This window comes from Prosopis cineraria, unplaced genomic scaffold (genome assembly GCF_029017545.1).
Source record: "Prosopis cineraria cultivar Desert tree isolate PC_DT_omini unplaced genomic scaffold, ASM2901754v1 PC655, whole genome shotgun sequence".
Lineage (NCBI taxonomy): Eukaryota > Viridiplantae > Streptophyta > Magnoliopsida > Fabales > Fabaceae > Prosopis > Prosopis cineraria.
This window is the reverse complement of record NW_026555980.1, coordinates 1-24590: the sequence shown is the minus strand read 5'-3', so window position 1 is coordinate 24590 and position 24590 is coordinate 1. Positions and strand designations below refer to the sequence as shown.

The following is a 24590-nucleotide window of genomic DNA, read 5'->3' as shown; positions in this document are numbered from 1 at the left end:
TCAATTTGGAATCATAGATTCACTTGGATTATATTTAAGTTTTTAGAAGTCTAGTTCAACCATTTGTATTTAGAAAGACTTGATTGAATTTATGAATTGTATTATTTTTTTTTCAATTGTGAGGCTATTTTGATTAGTGTTGTTCTCCGTGAGATAACATATTATGGGTTTTCAAATTATTGTGAGCTATCATTTAATTACCTGGTATCATTTGGTATTCACAACCTTGGTTACTTTTTCAAGTTGTGTTCTTCATTATTTATCATATTCATCTTTTTCATTCGTTCATTCTTTCTTCCATATATTATTTATTTTTATTGTGTTCTTCATTATTTATCATATTCATCATTCTCATTCGTTCATCATTTCTTCCATATATCATTTATCCATTTTTTTCATATTCAATGTGTTACTGATTTTTGAATATCTCTTTCCCTTACATGTTCATATTAAAACAAAAAGCAACATGCTTCAAAGGAAAAAAAGCATGCATCGTTATTAAAAAAAGAAAAAAAGAAATCGTGCAGAAAAAGGTGCAAAAAATTTAAAAAAAAAAGAAAAAGAAATAGAGAATAAAAAGAAAATTTGATATAAAAAAAATAAAGAGAGAGTGGAGATTCAACATGGTAGACGATAGAGTTAATATATTTTTTAATTTGGTGAATTTTATTATATCTTATCTTATGATATCTCATCTAATCTTATTTTATCTCACCTACTTTATCATATCTCATCTTTTGCACATTTTTTGTAACTTAACATTAGTTTCACCATAACTATTATTTCATATCGTCGTTTTTCATCTAGAACTTTGCCAAATTAAATTTAGGTGAATAGTGTTTAACTACACATTAAAAGAGTGATAAATATGAGTGACATTATGTTGAGTAAAATACATGAGCAAGTGTATGATATCTAAATTTTTTTACTTTGCTATACTAACCTTTCAACTTCATCATGAGTGAGTATTTCCATTCAGGGGAAAACTCTTCCTAGAAACCTAAAGTTGATTATGCTAAGGCTCTATGAGAAACTTACTCAACTTAAAAGAGAACTTAGAGAACTGAAAGCTTTCCAAGGAGATGAATATAGTGGTTACAGTGAAGAAGTTCATTCTAGAAGGAAGAAATCTCAATCTAATTTTGACTTTTCCAACCAAAAAGTTAAATATCCACCATTCAAGGGTAATCAAAATCCATATGTCTATCTCAATTGGGAAATTAAAATGGAGAAAATCTTTTAATCTAACGATATGCCTGGTAAAAAGGTAATAAAAATCGCTACTCATCAATTTTTTTTTTATTTTGCATTAATATGGTGGGAAGATTTCTTGATAAAGTACCAAATCATTGTAATATCTTGAAATTTAATCAAAGAAACCAATTACTAATTAAATGATAAATTAATAATTTAGTGGATTAATTAGATAATTAGGATTTTGGATGGCAAATTGAAGTTTTGACTTCTTAGGTTGTTGAATGGATAAAATTGAGCAAAAGAATGGCAGTTTGGAGTGAAGCATGTGAGTGCAGTGAGATTTTTTTCATTGTGTCACACACCGCAATATATGCCTCATGCACCATAACGCATTTACACATGGCACAAAAATCTGATTAATAAAGCTTGAATTTGCTCATGAGAAGAGAGAGGAAAAGAGAGAAAAGCATAAAGGAGAAGGAAAGGAACATGAGTTCTGTAAGGGCAAGGCTTTACAATCAGCTGGGAGATATTTCTAACTTGTTGCTTTTTGGGTAAGTTTTATACTGCCTTAAGATCCTATTTTACATTAATTTCTTTTAGCTTGAGTTATAGAGAAATTAAATCAGAGAGTTTTAAGGGATTATTTTCTTACCCTTTTATAATAAAAATATTCTTATGAGTTAAATTGAAGTTTTGCAACTGGTTTGAAAATTAATAGATAAACTTTAAAACTATAAGCTTAATTTAATAGGTTAAAAAGGTGAAAGTTTGGTAACAAGTGTGTTAGGGCTAGTAGGAGTAGAAAGAGAACTTAATAGGATGATAAAAACCTAAGATGGGTAAGTGAAAGTGTCTAGATATTTGATGTAATGTCTACTTTGATATTACCAGAGTAATACTTTAACATGTCATTATGATAACTAAGATTAAGTAAAATCTATCACAATTCAAGGGTTTAAAAGTAAATGGTTTACAAAATTGGGATCTTAAGAAAAGTCCCTTTCAAAAGTTTTTTTAGCTCAAATTATAATTTAAAATGAGTTAAACCAAGTAATAGAAGCACAATTTGCACTTAAAAGTACACTTAGAGCAAAACTGAAAAATTCAGAATTTGCACTATCTGCCATTGTGCATACCTCATCTGCCACAATAGATGGCACAAAGATTCATGCTCTCGTTGAACATGCATTGCGGTGCACTCTTACTGTCACGATAGCACCTGCTATCATGGCAGCACCCTAAATCAACTTTCAAAGCATGCCGTTTCGTCATTTGATTTTTAATTTGAGCAATTCAAGTGTCTATATGAAGGTCTTTGAACCCTCAAACTAATGATATCTGTCTCACACTCAAATAATTATTCATTAAAAAGATAGACACCTAAACCTAAATTGGTCTATTTTTACCTCAAAATACATTTAAAGGTGTCCAATTCACATTATCGAATTCCATTAGCTCCAAAATCACTTTGACACCTTAAATGAACCACACACAATATATCAAGCCAATCATATCAACAAATAACATTTTACATGCAAAATAACCACCAAACTCTCAATTCTCAATAATGCAATGGGATAGATCAAATTCAAGATAATAATCATTTTACTCTTTTCAACATACAAACATCTCAATCATATCACTTATATTAGTATCTTGGCCTCTCACTTACATTTGATCACAAACATTACAAGCTTAGGTTGATATATGCACACATTTCACATATTCTCATACAAATGATAACAAAATCATGAAATGCTCTTAAGTTGGCATAATATTATGGCATATTCGTTACAAACCAAAATGATAAGGAGAAGAGCTATACAAATGAGCTCTTTACTCTTCAGTTACCCCTTCTTTTCCTTTGCCCTTACTGAAGCCTTCACCTATAAAATATAACCATGGGGTGAAATAAACATCTCAGTAAAGAATAATTCACTATTATTAATTAACATGTACAATTAAAAGTGAGTAAAGTCATTATACTTTAAAAATACTCTTCCATCATATATAACATATCCTTTCCATGAGCATAAGTTATTTACCACTAGCATGATCATTCTATAATCCAAGCCTCCATATCATCCCTATTGAAACTATGGGCTCTTGGACTAAGTACACATTCACAATAGTTTGAGCTCACCTTTAGTGGTAAGATCACCAGCTAAAGGTGTCCTATCCTACTTCCTGACTATGGTCTTCCCTTATCGCACACGAATTGGGGTGTCGTTATTCCAACACTACATTACTGATACTAAGGACTATCACTCTACAATGCTGTATCCCGCATAGATACTAAGAAGACATTCTCCAACACATGCCTCATTAGGTATTAAGGAGATATATGCCATATGAACTTTCACTACTCTTTTTCAGGGGTGAACTTTTACCCCTTAACATGATCATGTTCACATATCTCATATATAACACATATACATATCAAATTTTTCAACCAATCCATATAAAATTTTCACCATTCTTATCATTTGCAAATCTTTTTACATGCAAAAAATCACATTTTACAATATGCAAGGTTATCAAATCTCAAGAAACAATTATCTATTCACAAATAGTTAAACAATATAATCAAATCGTGTAAATTATTCCGTTACCTCAACCATTTATCATAAAAGGGTTATTGTAGTTCAACATTAGCGCCACACATTCCCATTCATATAATAATATTCAAATTATTCCTAATCTACACAATTAAGTAACAATTATCAATTATCATTTCGAATAAACCCCAAATTCACTAGGTTTTGAAGTATCCATAACTCTTAAATTCCTTATTTAACAATATCAACCCTTTCAAAACACTCCAACAATCCTATTAAGCATTCAAACATATCAAAATTATTAACCCAATATCCGTATTGTCCAAAAACTCTCAAATTATACCTAAGGTTCATTCAAACCCTCAACAAAAATTATAAATCCAAACTAAACTCATAAACCTAGGGTTAGAGGTTTGGTTTAACTTCTCAAGACTTTATCTAAGTTAATGGGTTCGATCTAAACCTAAGAAAACTGAGATCAAAGCCCCCATTACCCCAAAAGTTAAAAATTTTAGATATGAGAGGAAGGAAGAGGGTAGAAAACTTACCTAACCATAAACAAGCTCCAAAATGCATTCAAAATGGTTTAAAGATTGTGCCCTAGTAGTTACTAGTCATCTCTTGTCGCTTCCTCACGATTTCACTTACCCCACTTTTGATTTCGGGTCTATTTTCATGAACTAATAAGTGTTGATTCTGCATGTGTGCCACAGTGTATTGACGTGTCTACCATGGCACATGGCAGAAAGAGCCTTACCACAATTTAAACTTCTCTTTATGCCATAGCCCATTTAAACTTTAACCTAGCCTTCTTCTAAAGCTATTTAAGGATCCAAAAACTATATTAGTATTCCATAAATGTCATTAATCAAAAATTTACTTAAGATTACCATTCTATCCTTTTAAATGCTTAAAATTCCTAGATTGAAGACTCAAGATGTTACATTTGAATATGACAATTAGTACTTTTATTCAGTTTGATAATTAATTTATAGTGCTAATTTGTGTAGATTGGCGTAATTTCTATGTTGTTTAGCAAGAAAGGAAGTTAAGGATTAGTAACCTTTCTAAAGTATAGAAAAGTTAAGGTAACCAAAAAATTTATTATGTTTGTTAATTAGTTTAACTACTTATAAGTAAATACTAGTGTAATTTATTATCAAAATCATTGTTGTGTCTGGAATTGCACATTTTATTGAGTTTTAGCGTTAAAAGAATTTGATTATAAATTGAAATAACTTTTAAAATTTTTTCTTTAAGCAAGTTATTGTACAAAATGTGTGAATAAGACTATATGTGTGTAGAAGTGGCATGATCATGTTAGAGGATAGGAGTTTACCTTGAATGGGTGGAGATGTGTGAAAAAAAAAAATCCATACGGTCAGGCTAGCACTGTAGGACCTCCAGTGTAGCAACATATTTAAGACTATTACTATATGATATTCGAGTAGTTTGGCAACTCTTTAGTGGCTATGAGGATGCAGTTAAGAATCAACAATACCTTTATCATGTGTGTATTGAAGAAGGAATACATAGTTCGGAAAGTGGGATATAATATCTATGGGTTCAATTGGGAAGCTTAAAGACTCAATAGATAGATGATCATGCGAGTATGTTATTGATTTTAGTAGAAAATCATTATAAGTATTTAGATATACATGTGTATAAGTTTATTAACTACGAAAAAAAGTAAATAATTTTGAATATTATTTAAAGTTAATCTTGTTAGTGGACATTGGATGAATTTTTTTAGTTAGATATGTTTATTTCACCCATGGTTATCATTTTTACATAACCTAATGTTAGGAACTCTAAAAGGAAAGAGTCAAGCCAAGAGTAGTAACACTACTTATTTTCTAATAGAGTAGGTGTAATGAACCTAAGTTTATAATCTTGTTGAATATAAGTTGCCATAGGATTTCATAAACATGAGTAGTCAAATGCACTTATACAATTGTATAAAACTTAGACCAATATGTATATTCATGTGATGTGTGCAAACTTTTTATAATCAAGGGCTGAGATATGGCGTCAAGTACATGTGTGTGTGTATATACACACATATGTTCAGTGTAAAAGTGTGTAACATTTGGCCAAATGTATAAATATGTGTGAATGGGTGAGTTTGCCTAAATGTGTTATAAGGGCAACTTGACGGCCAAACTTATGTATAAGCAAGATATTAATTGTGTAAATGCTCAATTAGGTGTAAAGTGTCCTATTGAATGTGGTCAAAGTCTTAAAAATGGCAAATGATACGTGTTGCTCACAGCAAGTGCACGGGTTGTAGCAAGTAATATAATGAAAGTAAAGTATCGTTTTCTCAAGGATTTGTTCAAAAATAATGATCAAGCAAAAGACTAAGCAAATTCAATCAAGTTGAGCTATACATATTTAGGTGAAAATGATTTTATAAATGAAACTAACACTAGAAAATAAAGAAAGTGATTGATTCACAAATTTCAAACACAAATTGAGACCTAGGATTATTTATCCCCCTTACATTTCATAACACCAAAATCATCTCCTCTCATAAATGCTTTTAATAAAAATAAATGCTAACCTAGGGTTCTAAAAATACTTGGACAAGCTCTCTCAAGTCATGAACAAGTGTTTAGTTAAATTAATTGCTCAATTTTTTGTTACAATTAATAAAACTCAATTTTAAACACCAACCCTAATGTGGATATGCAAAGCTAGCAAGTATATCTCTATTTTACTAGCAAAACCATCCATTCAACATGCAAATATCAAGTTCTTACATAATTTTACTCAAGTTCTAAACTCAACCTAGCTCTCTCAAGCATCAATTAAGTAAACCCAACATCTAAATGATGGCCAATCACTTAGAAGCATTAAGAAAATAGTAAAATAAGCACATATATATCATTAATCATAAAAAGAGAGGAGGAACATAGTGTTAATCCATACAAGTGTTCCAAATAATCCTAGAACAAAGGGTTTAGCTACTCATAATCACCCACAAGCTACAAATTTACATAATAAGTAGATCCATTTCAGATTAGAAGAGAGGAAAGGGAAGAGGAATAGAAAAGCTGAAGAAAATGAGTTCCAAATGTCTTCAAAGCTTCAATCTCTTGATCCCAACTCTTCCAATACCTAAACCCCAGTACAACCAAGCTTCAAATGTGTTTAAAAGTTTTAAGAATACATTCTAGGTTGAGCTTTCAGTAGATATATGTCCTAGCAATCCAATTTTTGATAAATGAAATGCAACGTTTTTTTGACAATGATAAAAGTCGCGAAAAAAAGTTACAACTTTGGGACGACTTTAACAGTTTTGCACTGTTTTTGTAACTAACGAAAATCATTCATTTTATGCTTATTTTTTCATCCAAAAGCCTTCTAAAAATATTCATAAAGCTCCAGAAATGCTTCTAATCAAAACTTCAACCAAAATAATGTGAAATTAGGCCAAAAATATCAAATCAAAGCCAAGAATACAAACCTAAAACAGAATACACATTTTTCTAATTTGGGCAATAAAAACACATTCAATTGAGTTAAAATGAATTAGAATCTAAGAAAAATGTGATGAAATAACATGAAATTCTAGATGTTAACAACACGTGGTTTGAAATTAGGACACTCGGGTTAGTGAAATTAACTTAAAAAGGTCATTTTACATTTGAGTGTCTAATTTTCAAATGAGATATTGGATTTTAAGGAAAGAAATGTTATTAGTTGGATGTTGAAATAAATTTCATGTGGGCGCTTGAATCACCCTAATCAAATATCTATAAAAAAATGGTGCACATCTAAAGTTCGTGTTAAATGTGTTGTTTGATAGTAAAATCTAATAAGTGCACCATGGTGCATGGTGCACATGCTGCAGCATATAGCTCAATTTGCCTTAACTCAATGTTTTTAATCTGTTTTCCCTTTTTATGCCGTATATGCAGTCCTTATGCTTCCACTGAGCATATATAGGTATTTTTAAATAATGTTAAATGGTTTTCTAAAAGATTTTATGGGATCCCAACCTTTTAAATTAATTGATTTCATGTGATATACAATAACCTAAATGGAATAGGGGTGTTGAATCGTATTGTTGTAAGGGCATTACAATCATTGACAAAGAGCTTCCAAAGTGTTGGAAAAAGCTTAAGAAATACATAAGAAACAAGCACGTGCCTGACTACTACTACAAGAAGTTAAAAACAAGGATGTAGTTGTTCAACCAAGGTTTAATGATCATGAAGGAGAACGCATATGAGCTTGATCAACTTAAGATGTGAGCTGGAGTATATGAAGATGATAAAGCTTCAAATACCTAAAAATTATTAATGGACTTAGGCTAAAAATCATAAACAAATTGAATATGTACATTTGTACCTTTGTAGAAAAGGAAGAGCTTGTACACAAAGCCATTAAAATTGAGAAAAAGTTTCAGGAGAAATGATTAAAACCTTTAACTTTTAATTGTAGAGACTCAAAATCAACCTCCAAACTAAATGATTCTAAGGCCTAAGAAGAATTTGAGTCTATGCCTAAGGCTAAGGAAGAATCCAAGTCCAAATATGATGGTGGTAAGGTATTTGATTCTAGAATATCTTCTACTACTAAAACATTTTCTCTCAAATGCTATACATGTCATGAAAAAAGGCATATTACTTCTCAATGTCCTAACAAGCAAGCTATGATTCTTAAGGATAATGGGGAATGTTATAGCCAGCACACGAGTGATGAGGATGAATATGAAGGCATGCCTCATTTCAGTAATGCATTTAACCTAGAAGAAGGCATATCAATAGGTAAAACTTTGGTTACCATTTCTTCCCTATGGGTGCAACCCTAAGTAGAGAAAGAACAAGAACTCAAGAAAAAGAGAAGTTCAAAAACTAGCTCCAATTCAAAGGAGATTGAATCTATAGTTATTGTTGTCCTTGATAATGAGTAGTTGAATCATCAAAAGAGGAATAAAACTTGAATATTGAAAATCATGTAAATAAATGCATAAAAGGAGACTTTCTTATTTCAAGTATCATACTTTTAGTTAAAGTAAATCGCTTCAAACATAAAGAGAAAAGTGAACATATGAGTAAGAGTAACTTGAGTGAAAATATTCAAGAAAGTGAATATGAGTTAGAGTAACTTGAGTGAAAATATTCAAGAAAGTGAATATGAGTTAGAGAGAGAAGAACAACAAAATGAAAAAGAAGGAGAGAAAAATAAAGAAAATGAGCCAGAGGCTAAAAAATAACAAAAGGGAGAGGTTGAGAAAGTTTCATGCATTGACATTCTTAATCATTCTTTTTCTAGTTATATTGGTTCTTCATTACAAGGATTTAATTATGCATTAATCGAAGTAGATAATAAATATACAAGCTCACTATTTGTAAATCCTCAAGAGATGAGGATGATTCCTCTTTAAGAAGAGGATAATGATGTGATTCTGGATGGCAACTTAGTTGGCATCCAAGATATCATCCTAAGTAGCATCCAAGATGGCATCCTACATAGCATAGATGATAGTATATGTAGCAATAAAGTCCTCGGTGGCATGCCATATCATTGAGTTATCCCAAGTCAAGTCATCCACGTAAAGGAAAGTTCAAGTAAAGCTATTTATATTTAATATTCTATAATACATAGTGGAAGCCACATTATAGGCCCAATACATAAGTATACACTTGGAGGAGGTAAATTAGGCCATAATCTTGTAAACATTTCTTTATTTGATACATGTAATTCAAGGATAAATCCTTTTCAAGATGAAAGAAATGATGAGAATCAAGGGACGAGTTAGAATCTAACACTTAATACCCTTAATTCATTGCAAGGCATTAAAGGACCAATAGAGCCAAGAGGATGAAAGAAACTCTAAATTTATTAATTAGGGATGTTTTAAATGATCAAAGAGTCCTAAAAGCAAATGAAATTCTAGAATATCCAAAAAAGACTCTTAGCATATTGGTCATAACCCAAGGTACTCAGGCCCATAAACCCAATTAGTTTAGTTAGAGCTAGTAATTAAAGCTTCCCAAGAAATTTAAAGCCGAATTTGACTATGTAGGTTTTTTTTAAAAGAGTAGGATAATTTAAGTTCGACCTGAATAAGTTTAGCACAAATTTTGGCCACTATCTCTATATGTGTAAAGTCAGTAATTTTGTCAAGCCTAATGAGCCACCCCGAGCTCAGCTAAAAAAAGTTAAGACGAGACTTGACTATGTGGGCTTTTTTAAAAAGATAGAATACTTTAAACCCTACCCGCTCGAATTATTGGATCTAAGTATAGTCATTATTTTTTCCCCTTAAATTTAGGAAAATTAGTTTATTTTGTCTTAAATTCAAATAATGATAAAATATATCCATTAAGGATATGATCTATCCATTTGGAATCCTAAATTAACTAAGATTACATCATTTAGATTTTTAGAAATCTAATTAAGCCATTTGTATTTAGAAGACTTAATTAAATTTATGAATTGATTTTTCTTTCAATTCATCAATTGGTGTTGTTCTCCACGAGATAACATACCATGGGACTTCAAATTATCATGAGCTATCGTTTGGTTGCCTGTATTACCTAATATCAATCATGAAGGAATGGAGATAGCATAATATCAATCCAACATTGTATTGCAAGAATTGAACTTTGTTCCACGCAAACAAGATCTACTTAATTTTTTGTGTCGTTACAACATTTTATTTTTGCCACATTGCCATAAGATCAATTATGTTATATGGTAATAAATGTTAAATTTGAAAGGACAACATCAGGATTAAATCAAAGTTCAGAGAAACGTCTAATTCAAACATTTAGTTTTGAACATATCTAATAGAATCATCAGGTTAATCATACGACGTATCGATAGGTTATATATATGCCAGCAGTTTCACTTTTTCGACTGATCCTAACAACCTGTCCACATTTCATTCCCAAATATCTAGCAACCGGATCAGTGACCTGAATTCTAGGAAGCTGAAAGAAGAATAATATATAACATTAGTGTCTATTCAAATTTAAAGTTTAAACAGGATCAAAATATGAGACAAAATCTTTATTTGAGATATTCAGAAAAGTTCAGAGAAATTAAATAGCTTTGCAAGCATGAAATCCATTGTACTGCCTTTTAGCATCAGATCCAATTCAAGTTAAAATGCATAAAACTAGAAAAATTGTACTGAGGCATATTCATCTCTTTATTTAGAGAAAACATAATGTTTGGTTTCTATAATTTTATAAAATTTTACTTTTAATCTTTATAATTTATTTTCATTGCTATCAATCCCTCTCATTTCTACAATCCATGTTAGTTCCTCCTATCATTAACAGTGTTAAATTCATTGAGGTGTAATTAACACTGTTAAATATTATGATGAGGTGTTAAATTTTGTCTAGTTGGCACATATGACTCAACATTTGTTGGAATAAAAAATAAAAGAAAAAAAAAAACAACATATTTGAGCTGGGTCAACTCATCTCATTCAAACCCATTCAGACCCCATGAACCACTCACCTCCCTCATCTCTTCCTTAATCTGCATAATCTCCATTCAAACCCATCAACCACTCATCTCATTCCGCGCGATCAACGGGTGACGACGGTGAAAAAGGGAGGTCATCAGGTCATCCATCTCCGATGCCATAGCTGACCCTGACGACAGCACCAATTTTTTCCTAAACAGGGAAATCAGCTTTGTTGAAATTCCAATTCAATGTGGTGACCTCCATAGCCAGGTTCGTGAACCCGACCCGATTCTCTCCCTCCTCTATTGTATCACCATTTTGCTCAGCGGAAGCCTCGACGCAGCGTACAGAGAGCCTAGTGGTGTCAAAGGACGTCATTTTCTTCCTAGGCTGAAAATCACAGAGCTTGGAGGAGCAGTGGGCGAGAGCTGCAGCAAACAATGTGGTTGCTGAATGGTTGGGAATGTGAGAGGAAACTCCATTACAGAGTAGGACAATTCAAAAGTTGAGAGATAGAGTCATATCTCACAACTAAAGCTGAAGCTGAAGCAGACTTTTTCCCTGTTTGCGGTTCGATTTCCCTATTTGGCTGGAACACGTAGCTCCGTCAACGATTGGGACCCACCTTCACTATTCCGGCGAGTTTCCGTCTCCGTCCGATGAGCTCTTCGGCGTCCGACTCAGATTTGGCTGTGGGGGTCCACCGGTTGAGTGGCCTAACGCCGCGAACGAGAGGTCTCACGAGTATATTGTTCTTTCCTTTTTTTTTTTTTTTCCTTTCTTTCTTTGGGTCATGCACGAGTATGTTGTTCTTATTTTTATTACAGCTCAATTATTTTGTTTTTTTTTTGTTTTTTTTTATTCCAACAAATGCTGAGTCATATATGCTAACTGAATAAAATTTAACAACTCAGCATAGTACTTAATGGTGTTAATTACATTCAGAGAATTTAACACCATTAATGATTGAAGGTACTAATATTATGGATTGTAAAAATTAGAGGGATTGGTAACAACAAAAATAAATTATAGAAATTAAAAGTAAAACACTATAAAACTATAGGACCAAACATTTTGTGTTTTTACTTTTACTTATTATAGATGACTATTTCTAAATCATTAGAAAAATTTCCCAACCGTCAGTGTCACCTCATACAGATGACAAGTTCACAAAGACACCCCGTACCATGTCCCAACTCAATGTTAGTGTACAGATGAGCATGGTCTGGTTCCATAACTTCTAAAGTATGCATACAAGAACAAGAAGCAAATTTCCCTGTGATATTATTCTGAGAAAATCACTCTCAAATCCCACGTAAGCAATCTAAATACAGAAAAATTCCTTAAAATCATAAAATTATCCTGACGTCTCGTATCTTTTACTAAAGTTCTCAATTACAACAGAATAGTTGATAATTATTACTGCTTAGTTGTCAATTGAATAACTGCACTAACAACTATCTAATAATAATTGATAACTTCAATATAGTAAATTGACAATTTCAGTAAAAGACATTAGATTTTAGAGTAATTTTGTTATTTTATGGAACTTTTATGTATTTAGATTCCTTGTGTTGGACCACAAAGTGTTTTTTTCCTATTATTTTAGCAAGGCCCAAGGCGACGGAATTTAACCGAGTATTTGGCACCCTGATTTCTTCCAATAAATCTAAATGAAACGTAAAGGTTTCTTGGGCACCTGATATTTTTCCCATATAATACAGTTGAGAGAAAAATTGGCAAGGCCAAGGCCAATGGCAGAATTAGTATTATGACCAGATTGAAGGATATCTCATCCTCTCAATAACAGAAAATCAATATAAAACCAAATATCAGCAAAAAGAAAAAAGGCCACAGAAGATGCCCTCAAAAGTACTCGCATTGAAATCAAGTTTTAACATACTGACCTGAGTTTCTTTCACAGTATATCTCTCGAGTAACGTTTTCTTCTCCAAGTCAGTAAGCACCTCATGACGAGGAACAAGGTCATGGCTTGTTACGTTGACCAGTAGTTCTGATTCCTGTATTAATGGAGCTACTTTTTAAAGAACTTGTTATTCCACACACACATAAAACATAAGTTTAAGAATAGAAAGCAGATCCGCCAAATTTCTAGCTTTCAAGGCCTCCTAAATGCAAGATAAAATAAATAACCCACCAACTGAGAAATTAACATCAGATCGAGAACAAAGCTCCTGAAACAATCTCTAACATATTCAATCTTCATTTAGAAGAGAAGCCAACTAAGAGGATTGACAGGAATTCAGCTCAAGGGAGAGGGAAAGAAAGCTGCATAAGAAATCTAGTGCTATGGCTCAAGATTGACAGTTTTCATTTTTCAAGTTCAAGATCACTAAGTAAATTGTCACCTGAAAAACCTCCAAGTGAAATTTTGAAGATATTTCAGCAATACAGCTCCGGGCAAACGGAGTCAAATTCTGTTGAACAACCAAGATTGCTCTGAATACATTCTCTGATTTCATGCGGTTGGTGTATGTCTTCATTGTCTTAACTCCAACCTTAGCTTCGTCAGGGAAAAAAACATAGATCTGGTACAAGCGCAACCAATTGAAACATTAAACACGGAGAAAAAGAAACCATGCACATTAATCATGTGCCCATAATCTTGTTAGCTGTTACAGACTGCATAATGTTAACTATGACTTTGGATATTCAACATACAACATGCATAATGTTAACATAATCTTGTTAGCTATTACAGACTGCATAATATTGAACTGCAAGTAGAGATTTTGGCTGATTCTTCATACTAGCTAAGTTATGCGTGACATAGGTCTGATGAGACTGGACCGGGGGGGGGGGACTTTTATGCTTGATATATCACAAGATAAATGAATTTATTCATGGATTATTTATTGTAGGAGTAACTTTTACTATCAATATAGTTAAATTGATTTTAAATTTGAAACCCACGTATTCTGACCCAATTTAATAAAAGCATATTAAATGTATAAGTTTTAAGTGTTGTCCACAGGAAAAAACTAAAATACATTATGCACGTGATTGGAGTCCTATAAGAAAAAGCCATGATAACACAGAAAATCCAATGCTTAAGCTGACATTATTATGCTGGGCATTCACAATTATTCTTCTTTTCAATGTAGTCCTCTGGTAATATCATAATGAAATCCATGGTTAAAACAAGATTCTTTCCAGTTAAGGTAAAAAGTTTTAATTGTCACTAAAGGCAAGGTTTCAGCATCAGCCTGTGGAGTTCAATCAGACATAAGCACCAAAAGAATTGAACGATTCCCCCCAAACATGACATTACCTTTAACCCCCAGTAGGAAAGAAAAAAAGCTGGAAGCAGAAAATGAGAATGAGAGTAATAATACCTGGTCGGAGCTATTATCTTTCTTAGCTTTATTGATAACGAGGTCCTCCCTTTTCATGTTCTCAGAAAATTTATGCCTGAATTCATTCTTCGACATGTTAATCTCAAAGTCTGTAACGAGATAACCCCTAATCGACAGCATGTGCATCACTATCCCTCTGACTTTGTAAAGCCTATTGAATTCGTCCTCTGAGAGAACCATCTTTTCTTCTTGGTTGCAATGAAGCCTTCCTGGATGATCTCTGCGTGGTGGTGGCGGGAAGAGTATGTCCCTGTGAGAGGCCGCATAGGGATTTACAAGGAGAAAACAAATTATAAATAAAGGACTTCTTTTTTAGAATAAAAAATTTAAATAAAAAAATAATAATGGAGGATATCAACGATGTGTGCTGAAGATTTGGGGAGAAATTAAGTGAAGATTTAACATGATTCTTTTGAAATCAGTCGTATCCACATGTATGTGACATAAAATAAAATAAAAAATATTTAAAAAAATTAGGAAGAATTTCATTTAAGGACCACTATAGCTACTTAATTATAGGTAGGTTTAAAAAAATTCTGAAATTTTAGTTCAATTTAAAAGAAAAAAGATCAAAAAACCCTTCACTTGTTATGCGAAATCACTTATTTTCTTACTTTTTTTGTTAATTATCACTTGTAAATTACATTTATTTGTCAAACAATTAGTAACATTAGTTGTTAATTTGTTAATTTATTAACTTTACTTATTAATTTACTAACATTAATTGTAATTAATTGTAAATTACAAAACATGTCAATGATTTACAAATGATATTAATAAATTATAAAATCTATTAGTAATTTATAACTGATATTAGTAAACTAATAAGTAAAGCTAACAATTTAACAACTGATGTTGTTGCTTACGAATAATTGATGTCAAATCTTATATAATTATTAACATGTCAACTCATATAATTTGTAACTTATATTAGTAAATTAATAAGTGAAGTAAAAAAATTAGCAACAACTAATTTGCATAACAAGTTAAGGGTATTTTAGTCATTTTACTGTTAAAATTCTTGACTTTTCTTTCTTAAATTGAATTAAAATTTTAAAATTTTTTGAACACATCTATAATTAAGTAGCTACTGTAGGCCTTAACTGAAATTCTCCCAAAAAACCATGCGTAAAGATTGATGGAATTATTCGTTACTATAACTGTATAACCGAATCCGAATGTGTCTCCCGGAAACTGGGGTTTATGGAATTTCTAGGCCTTTTTAGAGCAATGGGGAGATGCTTTTTTTTTCTTTATATTTTTATTTATCCCTTTTGAATTGTTAATTTTTTATGTTATTTGTTTTGAGTCAAATATTTATTTAATATTTGTATATTTAGTGAAATCATTTTTTCATGGGTTTGTTTAAATTATGATTTTGAATTTCATGATGCTTTCAATTATTTTTTATTAATTAAATGCATTACCTTTTATTATTAAAATTCTTCCCCCTACCCGTCCTACTTCCGCTCCGCTTATTGCCCTATTTCGAGGCACTAGTTAATACTCAACAGTCAATGGTGATTAGATTAAAATATAATTATTATATATTTTAAATAAGGATAATAAAATATAATAAAAATAAAAGGGAAAGCTTATAATTTAAGACAATTAATCTTATACACTTATATATTTAAAGTGATCATTTTTAATTCAATCAAGACATGTTAATTTTTTATAAATTATTTATTCAATAACAAATTCTTATTATTAATATTATTAACACATTAAAATATATTTATTTTAATTTGATTGAATAAAGGTATATTGAGTATATAAGGCTAAGTATCTAAGTCTCACCCTTAAAGAAAAGTAAAAATTACAATTTAAAACATTTAATAAATATTATATAATTTAAAGATTGATATTAAATAATTATAAGATAAGCTATATCTATCATGTATATACTTACATTATAATTTAAGTTTATATTTTTGTTTTAACAAGTTTTGTCACAAAATATAATTTTTCTTAATATCTGTTTTATTAAATTAAATTATATTTTGTGAGTTAAATATTTTTGGGTGAATTAATGAAATTGTAATACTAACATGTTGCCTTTGAACAAAAACTGAAGCATCCTTGTCTTTACACGCGTAGTGATTAGGATTTAAATTTAACGGAACGTGATTAATATTTTAAGATTTTAATTTTAATTTTAATATCAAAAATATAGCAAGGTCATTTTTTTTCCCCCCTCAGAAATCAAGATTCCTTGTTATTTGCTCTCTCCTGAACCAACTATAAAATAACCTTATACAATTAATGCAGATAAATTTGGATCCAGTGAATAATTTAAATTCACTCACTCAATAAATGTCTCAATATAATCATTAAATTTCATCAATACTTTAAAATTATCAAACTACATTTCTTTAAAAATTTAAAATAATCATCAACCCCTAACAACTATTTTCCTCCTTGAAAAAAAAAATTAAGATTTAATACTTTTTTAAATATCATATAATAAAATTTCTTTCAAATGTTCGATTAAATTAACAGTTGTTATTGCATCACATAAGACGCTCCCTGAATAAATAAATTTATGCCACTCCCTAAAACTAAATCCGAAACAAAAACCCAAGAATATGTGACTCAATTAAAATAAGGAATTTGACTTAAATAAAATGTATAGAATTTTTTTTTTTTTTACCAGCGAATAAAATGTATAAAATCTGAGGGAAGAGTTTTCAAACAACTAAACACACACCAAAATGTGCGTAAAGAAATACATGAGGCCTGTTTAGTGTAATGTTTAAAGAGTGAAAATATCAAAATTGAGAGACAAAGTAGTTGATTAAAACACTGGCTCATACACAATTTTCTATTTAGCAAAGGGTCTGCACTACATCAAAGTGTTAGAGAAACCCAGTCTGACTCATTCACATGACAGCTTCAATTATATTCCCAGAAAAGAAAAAAAAAAAGAAAAGAAAAAGTTGTGTTGCACAAATCAAACAAAGGAATCATAGATACAAGGGCGTGACAAGAAGCAGCCATTCATTTTATGGCAGCACTGGCAGGCATCCACATCGATTAGACTCATCTGCACCATAAAATGATTCTACAGATGGATGGTTATGGCCTCCTCTAGAGCTCTCAACAACAAAAATAGGCCAGAAACACATCCCAATATAAAAAAAAAATCACTCCAAATGAGATTTATAGGACAAGAAACCCCCTGATGGCTTCACTCCAGAAGACACTCTTCCTTGATAAACCATAACTCATGAAGACAATTGGAACCTGCCACTTGGCTTTTTTCTTTTCCATCCCTGAATTATTTCAAGTTAACTCATCTGTATCAGCAAGAATGATAACCAATAACTAGAGGAAGGGGGAAAAAAATCAAGAGAACTTACAAAAGCAGCATAATATATGAAGGTCAGTCCAGCCAGTACAACAAAAGCAATCTGAAATACATTGTACCTGTAATGAGATAACCAGAGAGTCAAATTACATCAGCAAAGCATAAATGATGCCATTTGGTTAAGAATAATGGTATAAGAACTAATCTGACGAGAAAATTATAAAGGTGGCCGAGCCTCAACTCCACATTAGATGAGGGTCAAAATAAGGGGTCATCACATTGGGGTCTAAATTTACAGGCTCGCCCAGAATGAAAAGTCTCATTTTTTGCCCCTCTGGGGGAATGGGGATTGGACAGAGATCCAGCTTAACTCACTTGTATAAATATTTAATTCCACGAAGAGATTCCAAGGTATGACCAAATATTTCCTGTGCTGCAGTTGCTCGGGCATAGTAAGCAAATGCTGTGGAGCAGAACTGGATAACACTGAAAAAGTAAAACCGTAGAATTCTCAGCAATACAGCCACAGCATGACAAATGCTTTCAGTCGAACTCATAAATAATAGTACTCAGACAACGACTGAAATAATTTCCTTTGCTCATTCACGTTTTTTATGCAAGAAATTCAGAGCCTAAAATATCAACCACTTTAAATTTGCAATAATAACCTATATTTTCCAATTATGTAACCAAAGATAAAATTGACAGAAATATTTTTAGTGTTGGTTATGCAGACCTAATGGAGCAGAGAAGGATAAGTCCCACATTAAACAGAAAAGAATTCATCAGAGTGGCTCCCCACCTGCCAAAATTAAAAAATAAAAAATAAAAAAGAATTTCAAATCATTAGCAGTCATAAAGAATGAAAGCAATACATATTTAAAGCGTCAAAAAAAGAATGGTAGCACAAATCAATTACTTCATGGGATGAATAGTAATGAAAACTAATCTCAGCCCAAGCATCATGGCACCAGCAATGACAGCAAGGAGAAGGTAGAAGCAGAAAAATGCAAATGCAGCAGTACCCAGAAGACCTGAAATTAGAGCAGAATATAAACATTAGATGTTAGTTGCAAAAACATAAAAACTAAAATACGCTGTGTCTATAATTGTAATTAGCTGGTGTGTAAATGACCAAACAAGCATTGGTGTTTTAACTAACCCCAAATATCATCTAGCTTGATGAAAACTTCATTCAGGAAAGGAGAAAGAGGAGGATCGATTAAAAGATATATAATGATATGAGCAATCCATGCCACAGATACAATCAACCTGTTCCAGTTTGAGATGTTAGATTGTTCATAAAAATAAACATACGAGTTGCAACCATAAATAGTCCTGATTAAGGTGAAAGAACATAATATCTAGCAATGCATGAACTCCAACTTAAGTCCAGAATGCATAATTGAACAAAACATCATCATCAAGAGCATCCTTTATCAAGCAAACCAGTTCTAAATAAAGAAACAAAGTTTGTCTACAGAACCCCAGATATTTTGCAATTTGAAGGTAAACTGATTATCATTAATCACATAAACCCTATCTATCATCAGCTGTTCCCTTTAAAACCATTTGCAATAAATTACATAGTTCAACACGCAAGGAGGGGGAAAAAGGTCATACAGTATAGCCAAACCATTTCCTCCCATAAGGAGAGAAAGACAAAAAAGACAGGCTACATAATCAAAACAAGGAGCTTTTCAAAACCAAGTACAAGTAACCAATGTCATTCAGCACCAAGCAGTTCTTACAGAGCACACAGATGTCTCTATCATTGGGCTCTGTATCAGGGGAACTTTAGTAGAATTTGAAGCAGCTCCCCCTCATTTGAAAGTCATCACAGTAACAGGGAGCTAGGTCAGGGATGGTATGTTAAAATGTTTCTATTGCACCTTAATAGCTGCTTTGATTTTATTTTTTTTTATAGAAATTCAAAGTATACAGATACAGTTGACATCATCACTTCTTGGGATTTTATACAATCTATGTGTGCATATGCAATAGCTTACCCTAAAATTCCCAGCACAAGTTTTGCCAGATACCCAAGAACTGTTAGTGCCCATGATGTCTCAGCCTGCATTTAAGTAGGATCAGTTGGTGGAAAATTAAAAAATTTTTGCTCATAACTTTAAAAAGTTACAACGTTGATTTACTACCTTTTCTCCTTGTGGGTACATCTCTTCAAGAAGCTTGACATCTTCTTCTAATTGAAACAACTCCTGGCAAATTTAGCAAGATATGATTAAACAATCAGAATAGAATAAACTAGATACAAAGACATTTGTGGTGCAGTCAAAAAGAAAACATATCCAGCTTTGCAACACAAGCTAGATCAGCACATTAATTAATGATAAACAAAGCCTGTGCCATCCAAAAATAAAAAAATAAAAAAAGCTACACTTTTAAAAGCCTCTGGCCTTTTAAGTCATAAGCCCAAAAAAAAAAAAAACAGCCATCAAGGGTGAAAGCGTGAAATAATAAGAATTGTTACATTGCAGATGCATATAGATATTAGTAAATGCCACGCCTAAATCATCAATATTTGTTACCTTTTCTACTGCCTTTACATTCTTACGAAATTTTCTGCCCTTTGAACCACTCCTTTCTTCCTGATGAAGTGCCTCAGCTGCCTTCTTCAATTCTCTTGCTTTTTTACCCAGTTCAGTTGCTTCCTAATGTAACCAACCAAACAAATCATAAATACATAGCATGGGGATATTGGGTAAAAGAAATGCTTGTGCAATAAACCATTTCAGGAGTCCCCTTCTATAGAACTACATAGCACCTTGATATATTGTGAGCGAGTAATCACAGCCTTTGGACGCCGGATAAATGAGAATATAAGTCCCAATGGCAGACACGCAATACCAACGCCACCAAATATCTGGATTGAATGGTAGAAATACAGATTAATTTCTTATGCCCCATAACTTGATGGGAAAATATCACAATATGATCTCAGATGAAAAGCTGTTTAGTTCCTTGTAAGAGAAAGCTTGTTCTAGCGCGTAATGATAGTATGCAGCATCAATTTTTTTTTTTTTTTTAAGTATTGACAAAATAAGGTAAGTTTTGCCACATGGGATCAAATATAAAAGAAAGAATTATCTTTACTCACAAGCGATAGGGAAATACTCAAAACAAAGTACTTTCTTTCATACACAATAAAAAAGAACAAAAGCTTATTCTATTGTGCTTGATACCAGGCTGAGAGAACAGGAATTTAAACTTTTTAACTATTAAACTTCATGAGGAATGAGAGCTTACAGCAAAGAGCACAGATCCAACAATAGTAGCAAGTGCAACAACATATTCTGGAAAAGTAGTACGCATGGTCCATGTTCTCTCTGATGATGCACTGGCAGTGTAGGCAGAACACTGGTTTCAGGACATGGTGAAAAAAGCTGAATCAGAAAACCAAAAAGCTGCTCCAAAAGCAAAAATATAAAAATAAAAAAAATAGCAATAAAATGAACTATAAAATATCAAGACCTGATGAACACCATTTCCTATACATTGCTGACCGCTATTGAAGTTCCATGAGCTAGGAAATGAGGTTGTTGATGAAGAGAGATGCCTAACAGTAAAGTCCACCTTCCCAACCAGCCCTATTACATCACACAAAGGAAAAAAAGTCAGAAATAGGTTAAATCTTAAGTAGGGACAATGGATTTAAAATATCTGTCCAAGGTTGAGAGTGATTGTTCATTGATAAGTAAGATTTTACAGTGACGATTTTAATTTAGTAACTAGAGTCATGTAGAATTCTCTCACAGAAAATATAACGGAGTACAAATAACAATCCTACCTCTCAAGAAAATAGAGGTAAGATTAATCACTATACATGGCGATGCACATGTTCCCCAAAAAAAAAAACTAATTTTGATCCATACCCATGCTTGTCAACCTAATATAATATATCACTCCAAGGATTAAATTTAAACCACAGCCAGATACAAATTAAATCGAAGATTGAGACTGGCTTTCCACTGAACGGTCAGATTTCATACTGAGTAAATTAATTTCCATTTATAAACAAGTTTCCCAGAGAAGTCTATCAGAAAAGCAAAATGAAATTCCCAAAGTTCAAGAAGATACACGTAACAGTATAAATAGCAATGCTGAATGAAGATTATCTCCAAAGCATTTAATATTGATGCATGACCATGCACTTCAACCTTCACAGTATATAGTATACTTCAAATTGCATGCATTAGGAATTTTGAAATCAATTATTTAGATTACGTCAAAATCTATTTAAATTAAACGCATACCGTGTGTGTACAATGTATAAAACAAAAACTTTGATAGGTCTTAATCTGATTTATCAACTAAGAGGATAAATCTCTATCACAAACACACATTGCAAATTATAAAAATTTCAAAAGAACCTTAAATGAAACAACCATATATAAATAGTGAGTGTGTGAAATAATAGTTATTAACTCTTATTTTTACTTTTCAAAACATATAATTACAACAAACCGTTTCAATAGGAAACCCTTCAAAGGAGAAGTTCTCCATCCTTTATTCTTTCCTAAGACACTGTTTTGAAATTTATGTAAAACCCCTTTTTTAAACTTGATCAAAATCAAAGTTTTGCAACAGCAATCATTTTGAAGCAAAACTAAACGCCTTTTCCAAGAACTTCCACAAAAATGTTTTCAAAGTAGATTTGCCAATCCAAGGTTATGTCAATTATTTCTTCTCCTTCTTGTGAATACGCTGCTGAAACTCACGCCAGCTTGGCCAACCTAAAATCTTGAGTTACAAATCCCAAATGCCCAGCATGAATTCACTCCGTTCTCGATGATATCCGGCCCCTATTTCCTCCCACTAATCCACTTTGAACCTTTTATACTTAATCTATTGTAGGTTAAATCATTCCCTAGATAGAACAGCTAGAGGTTCTTCTTTTTTTTCCGGTACTTAAAAACTTAGGATGCCTCGGAACAACTTCCATGATCAGCTCACATAAATTAATCAAACACAGAGACACCAAGGAAGGGAAGAGGCTATAACAAGAAGAAGAAAGGAAACAAGAGCTCACCATATAAGATACCCAGGACGAGAGCGCACACAATAGCTGTCGTCACCATCCACAATAGCGCACTCTTAATCCGTTTGCCAACACTCCTGCACTCAGATTATAGAACAACAACAAAAATCGATAACCAATAAACCAAATAAAGCAGCCCAACATAGATGTTTTTGCACGCAAACATTCGCATTGATACAATAACCCAAAACTACCTACTTGTCCTGGTCCCCTTCGTAGTAGAACATGGCAAAGGGGATAACGAAGAAAACGAGCACAGCATCGGCAATGTAGACCGCCAGCCACAGATCCTTCATTGGCAACGTGAGATGACACGCGCCATTGTATATCGCATGCCGGCACGCCTGCCGGTTCGCCACGTCCGCAGGTAACATGAGGATGGAAATCGCGGCGATGGAGAGACCCAAAACGACTACGAATTTGGGGAAGTAGGCCTGGTTAACGTCGTCGGGATGCTGGTAATTAACAAGCAGGTAGACATTGAAGATGAAGACGATGATGCACACGACTATAGCAACGATCACGAGAGCGAGATTGAAATCGCCCATGGCTTCTTCAGCTCTCGATTCGACGAATTCCCTATCGAATCGAAGAGATCAAACCGAGAACAAATAGTTCAGTGTTAGGGTTTCAGGCTTCGCAGGTGTGAACGAACCAGGAAATAGAAACTTCGCTCCGATTGCAGGTGATTCTTCGCTCCAGGAGGATTCGAATAAACGATGATTTTCATAGAGGACAGATGAAACTACCTTTCTGCCCTCATCCAGACGTAATTGGGAGGGGATGAGGCGTGGAAGAGACGAAGAAGGTGGTTCGGGGGTATTATGGTAAATTGATGAATCTCACTGCCAAACCAGCCTGTCCAGAGCCGAGGCGCGGATGTGTTTTGCAATGTGGTCTTCGACGTTGTAAGTTGTATCGTGTGAAAACAGAAGCGCCCGTAAGCTCCGCGCCGCGAAGGAATCGTGTGAATGTTCCTGCGACTATCGAGAGAAGACGGGTCGAGCAAATTTCGATGAAATGTTTGCAAAAAAAAAAATATATATATATATAATTATTCTATATATAATATATTCATCTGCATAATTTTTATCATATGAACTTTTTAATTTCATTCCCACTATTAATTTTTTTTTACAAACCATTCAGTATTCAATGCCACATTGAACTATGACAAGAATCAAGGATAAATTAGTTTTTTAAAAAAAAAATACAAAACCAAGCTACACATTTTTTTTCTTTCGAGTTAATCATTGTATTTTTTTGGTTATCATTATTTGCCTATTACTGGGCTAGTCTGTTAACTTTTATCTTTCTCGGATCAGAGGCCCAATAATTTCCTATGTTTGGGCTTTGGATTCGAGTCATCAATTATGTGTTAGGCCCAAGATAGAAGTTAATCCATTCCAAAGTCCATTATAACGAAGGAAATTGATAAGGCTAACAATGATCACTCTTTCTCGGAAGCTTATTAAAAGCAAGCTGCACAATTTAAAGCATTCTTTCAGAGTTACTTCATAGATTTGGATATTTTCAAGATAGGGTTGGAGTAAGATTAAGTGGATTGCACATGTCATGTGGAGCAAGGGACCGGAAGAACAAAGGACAAGAAACTTATGATTTGCACGAACAAGAGAAGGCATAGAAGCAT

The 24590-nt window shown here is 32.6% G+C and overlaps 2 protein-coding genes across 4 annotated transcripts; both read right to left on the bottom strand.

The window, feature by feature from the left end:
- Positions 1 to 2846: 2846 nt before the first annotated feature.
- LOC129297925 (DNA-directed RNA polymerases II and IV subunit 5A-like) lies at positions 2847 to 14819 on the bottom strand. Of its 3 annotated transcripts, XM_054936269.1 has the most exons (5): positions 14550 to 14819; positions 13563 to 13742; positions 13101 to 13214; positions 10646 to 10705; positions 2847 to 3086 (listed from the first exon to the last, which is right to left on the bottom strand). In XM_054936269.1, exons 1-5 carry the CDS (start codon positions 14748 to 14750, stop codon positions 3048 to 3050), a joined length of 594 nt encoding a protein of 197 aa, XP_054792244.1. In that variant the 5' UTR covers positions 14751 to 14819; the 3' UTR covers positions 2847 to 3047. The 3 variants fall into 3 exon arrangements, with proteins under 3 accessions (XP_054792244.1, XP_054792245.1, XP_054792243.1); XM_054936270.1 differs by lacking the exon at positions 10646 to 10705 and having other exon boundaries at positions 2848 to 3086; XM_054936268.1 differs by lacking the exon at positions 2847 to 3086 and having other exon boundaries at positions 10392 to 10705.
- Positions 14820 to 17428: 2609 nt separating this feature from the next.
- Positions 17429 to 23929, bottom strand: LOC129297923 (LIMR family protein At5g01460). Its single transcript, XM_054936266.1, has 14 exons — positions 23138 to 23929; positions 22931 to 23016; positions 21373 to 21488; positions 21148 to 21258; positions 20666 to 20764; positions 20430 to 20552; positions 20037 to 20099; positions 19890 to 19954; positions 19043 to 19152; positions 18800 to 18914; positions 18617 to 18682; positions 18256 to 18366; positions 17933 to 17999; positions 17429 to 17845 (listed from the first exon to the last, which is right to left on the bottom strand). Exons 1-14 carry the CDS (start codon positions 23485 to 23487, stop codon positions 17798 to 17800), a joined length of 1530 nt encoding a protein of 509 aa, XP_054792241.1. The 5' UTR covers positions 23488 to 23929; the 3' UTR covers positions 17429 to 17797.
- Positions 23930 to 24590: the final 661 nt, after the last annotated feature.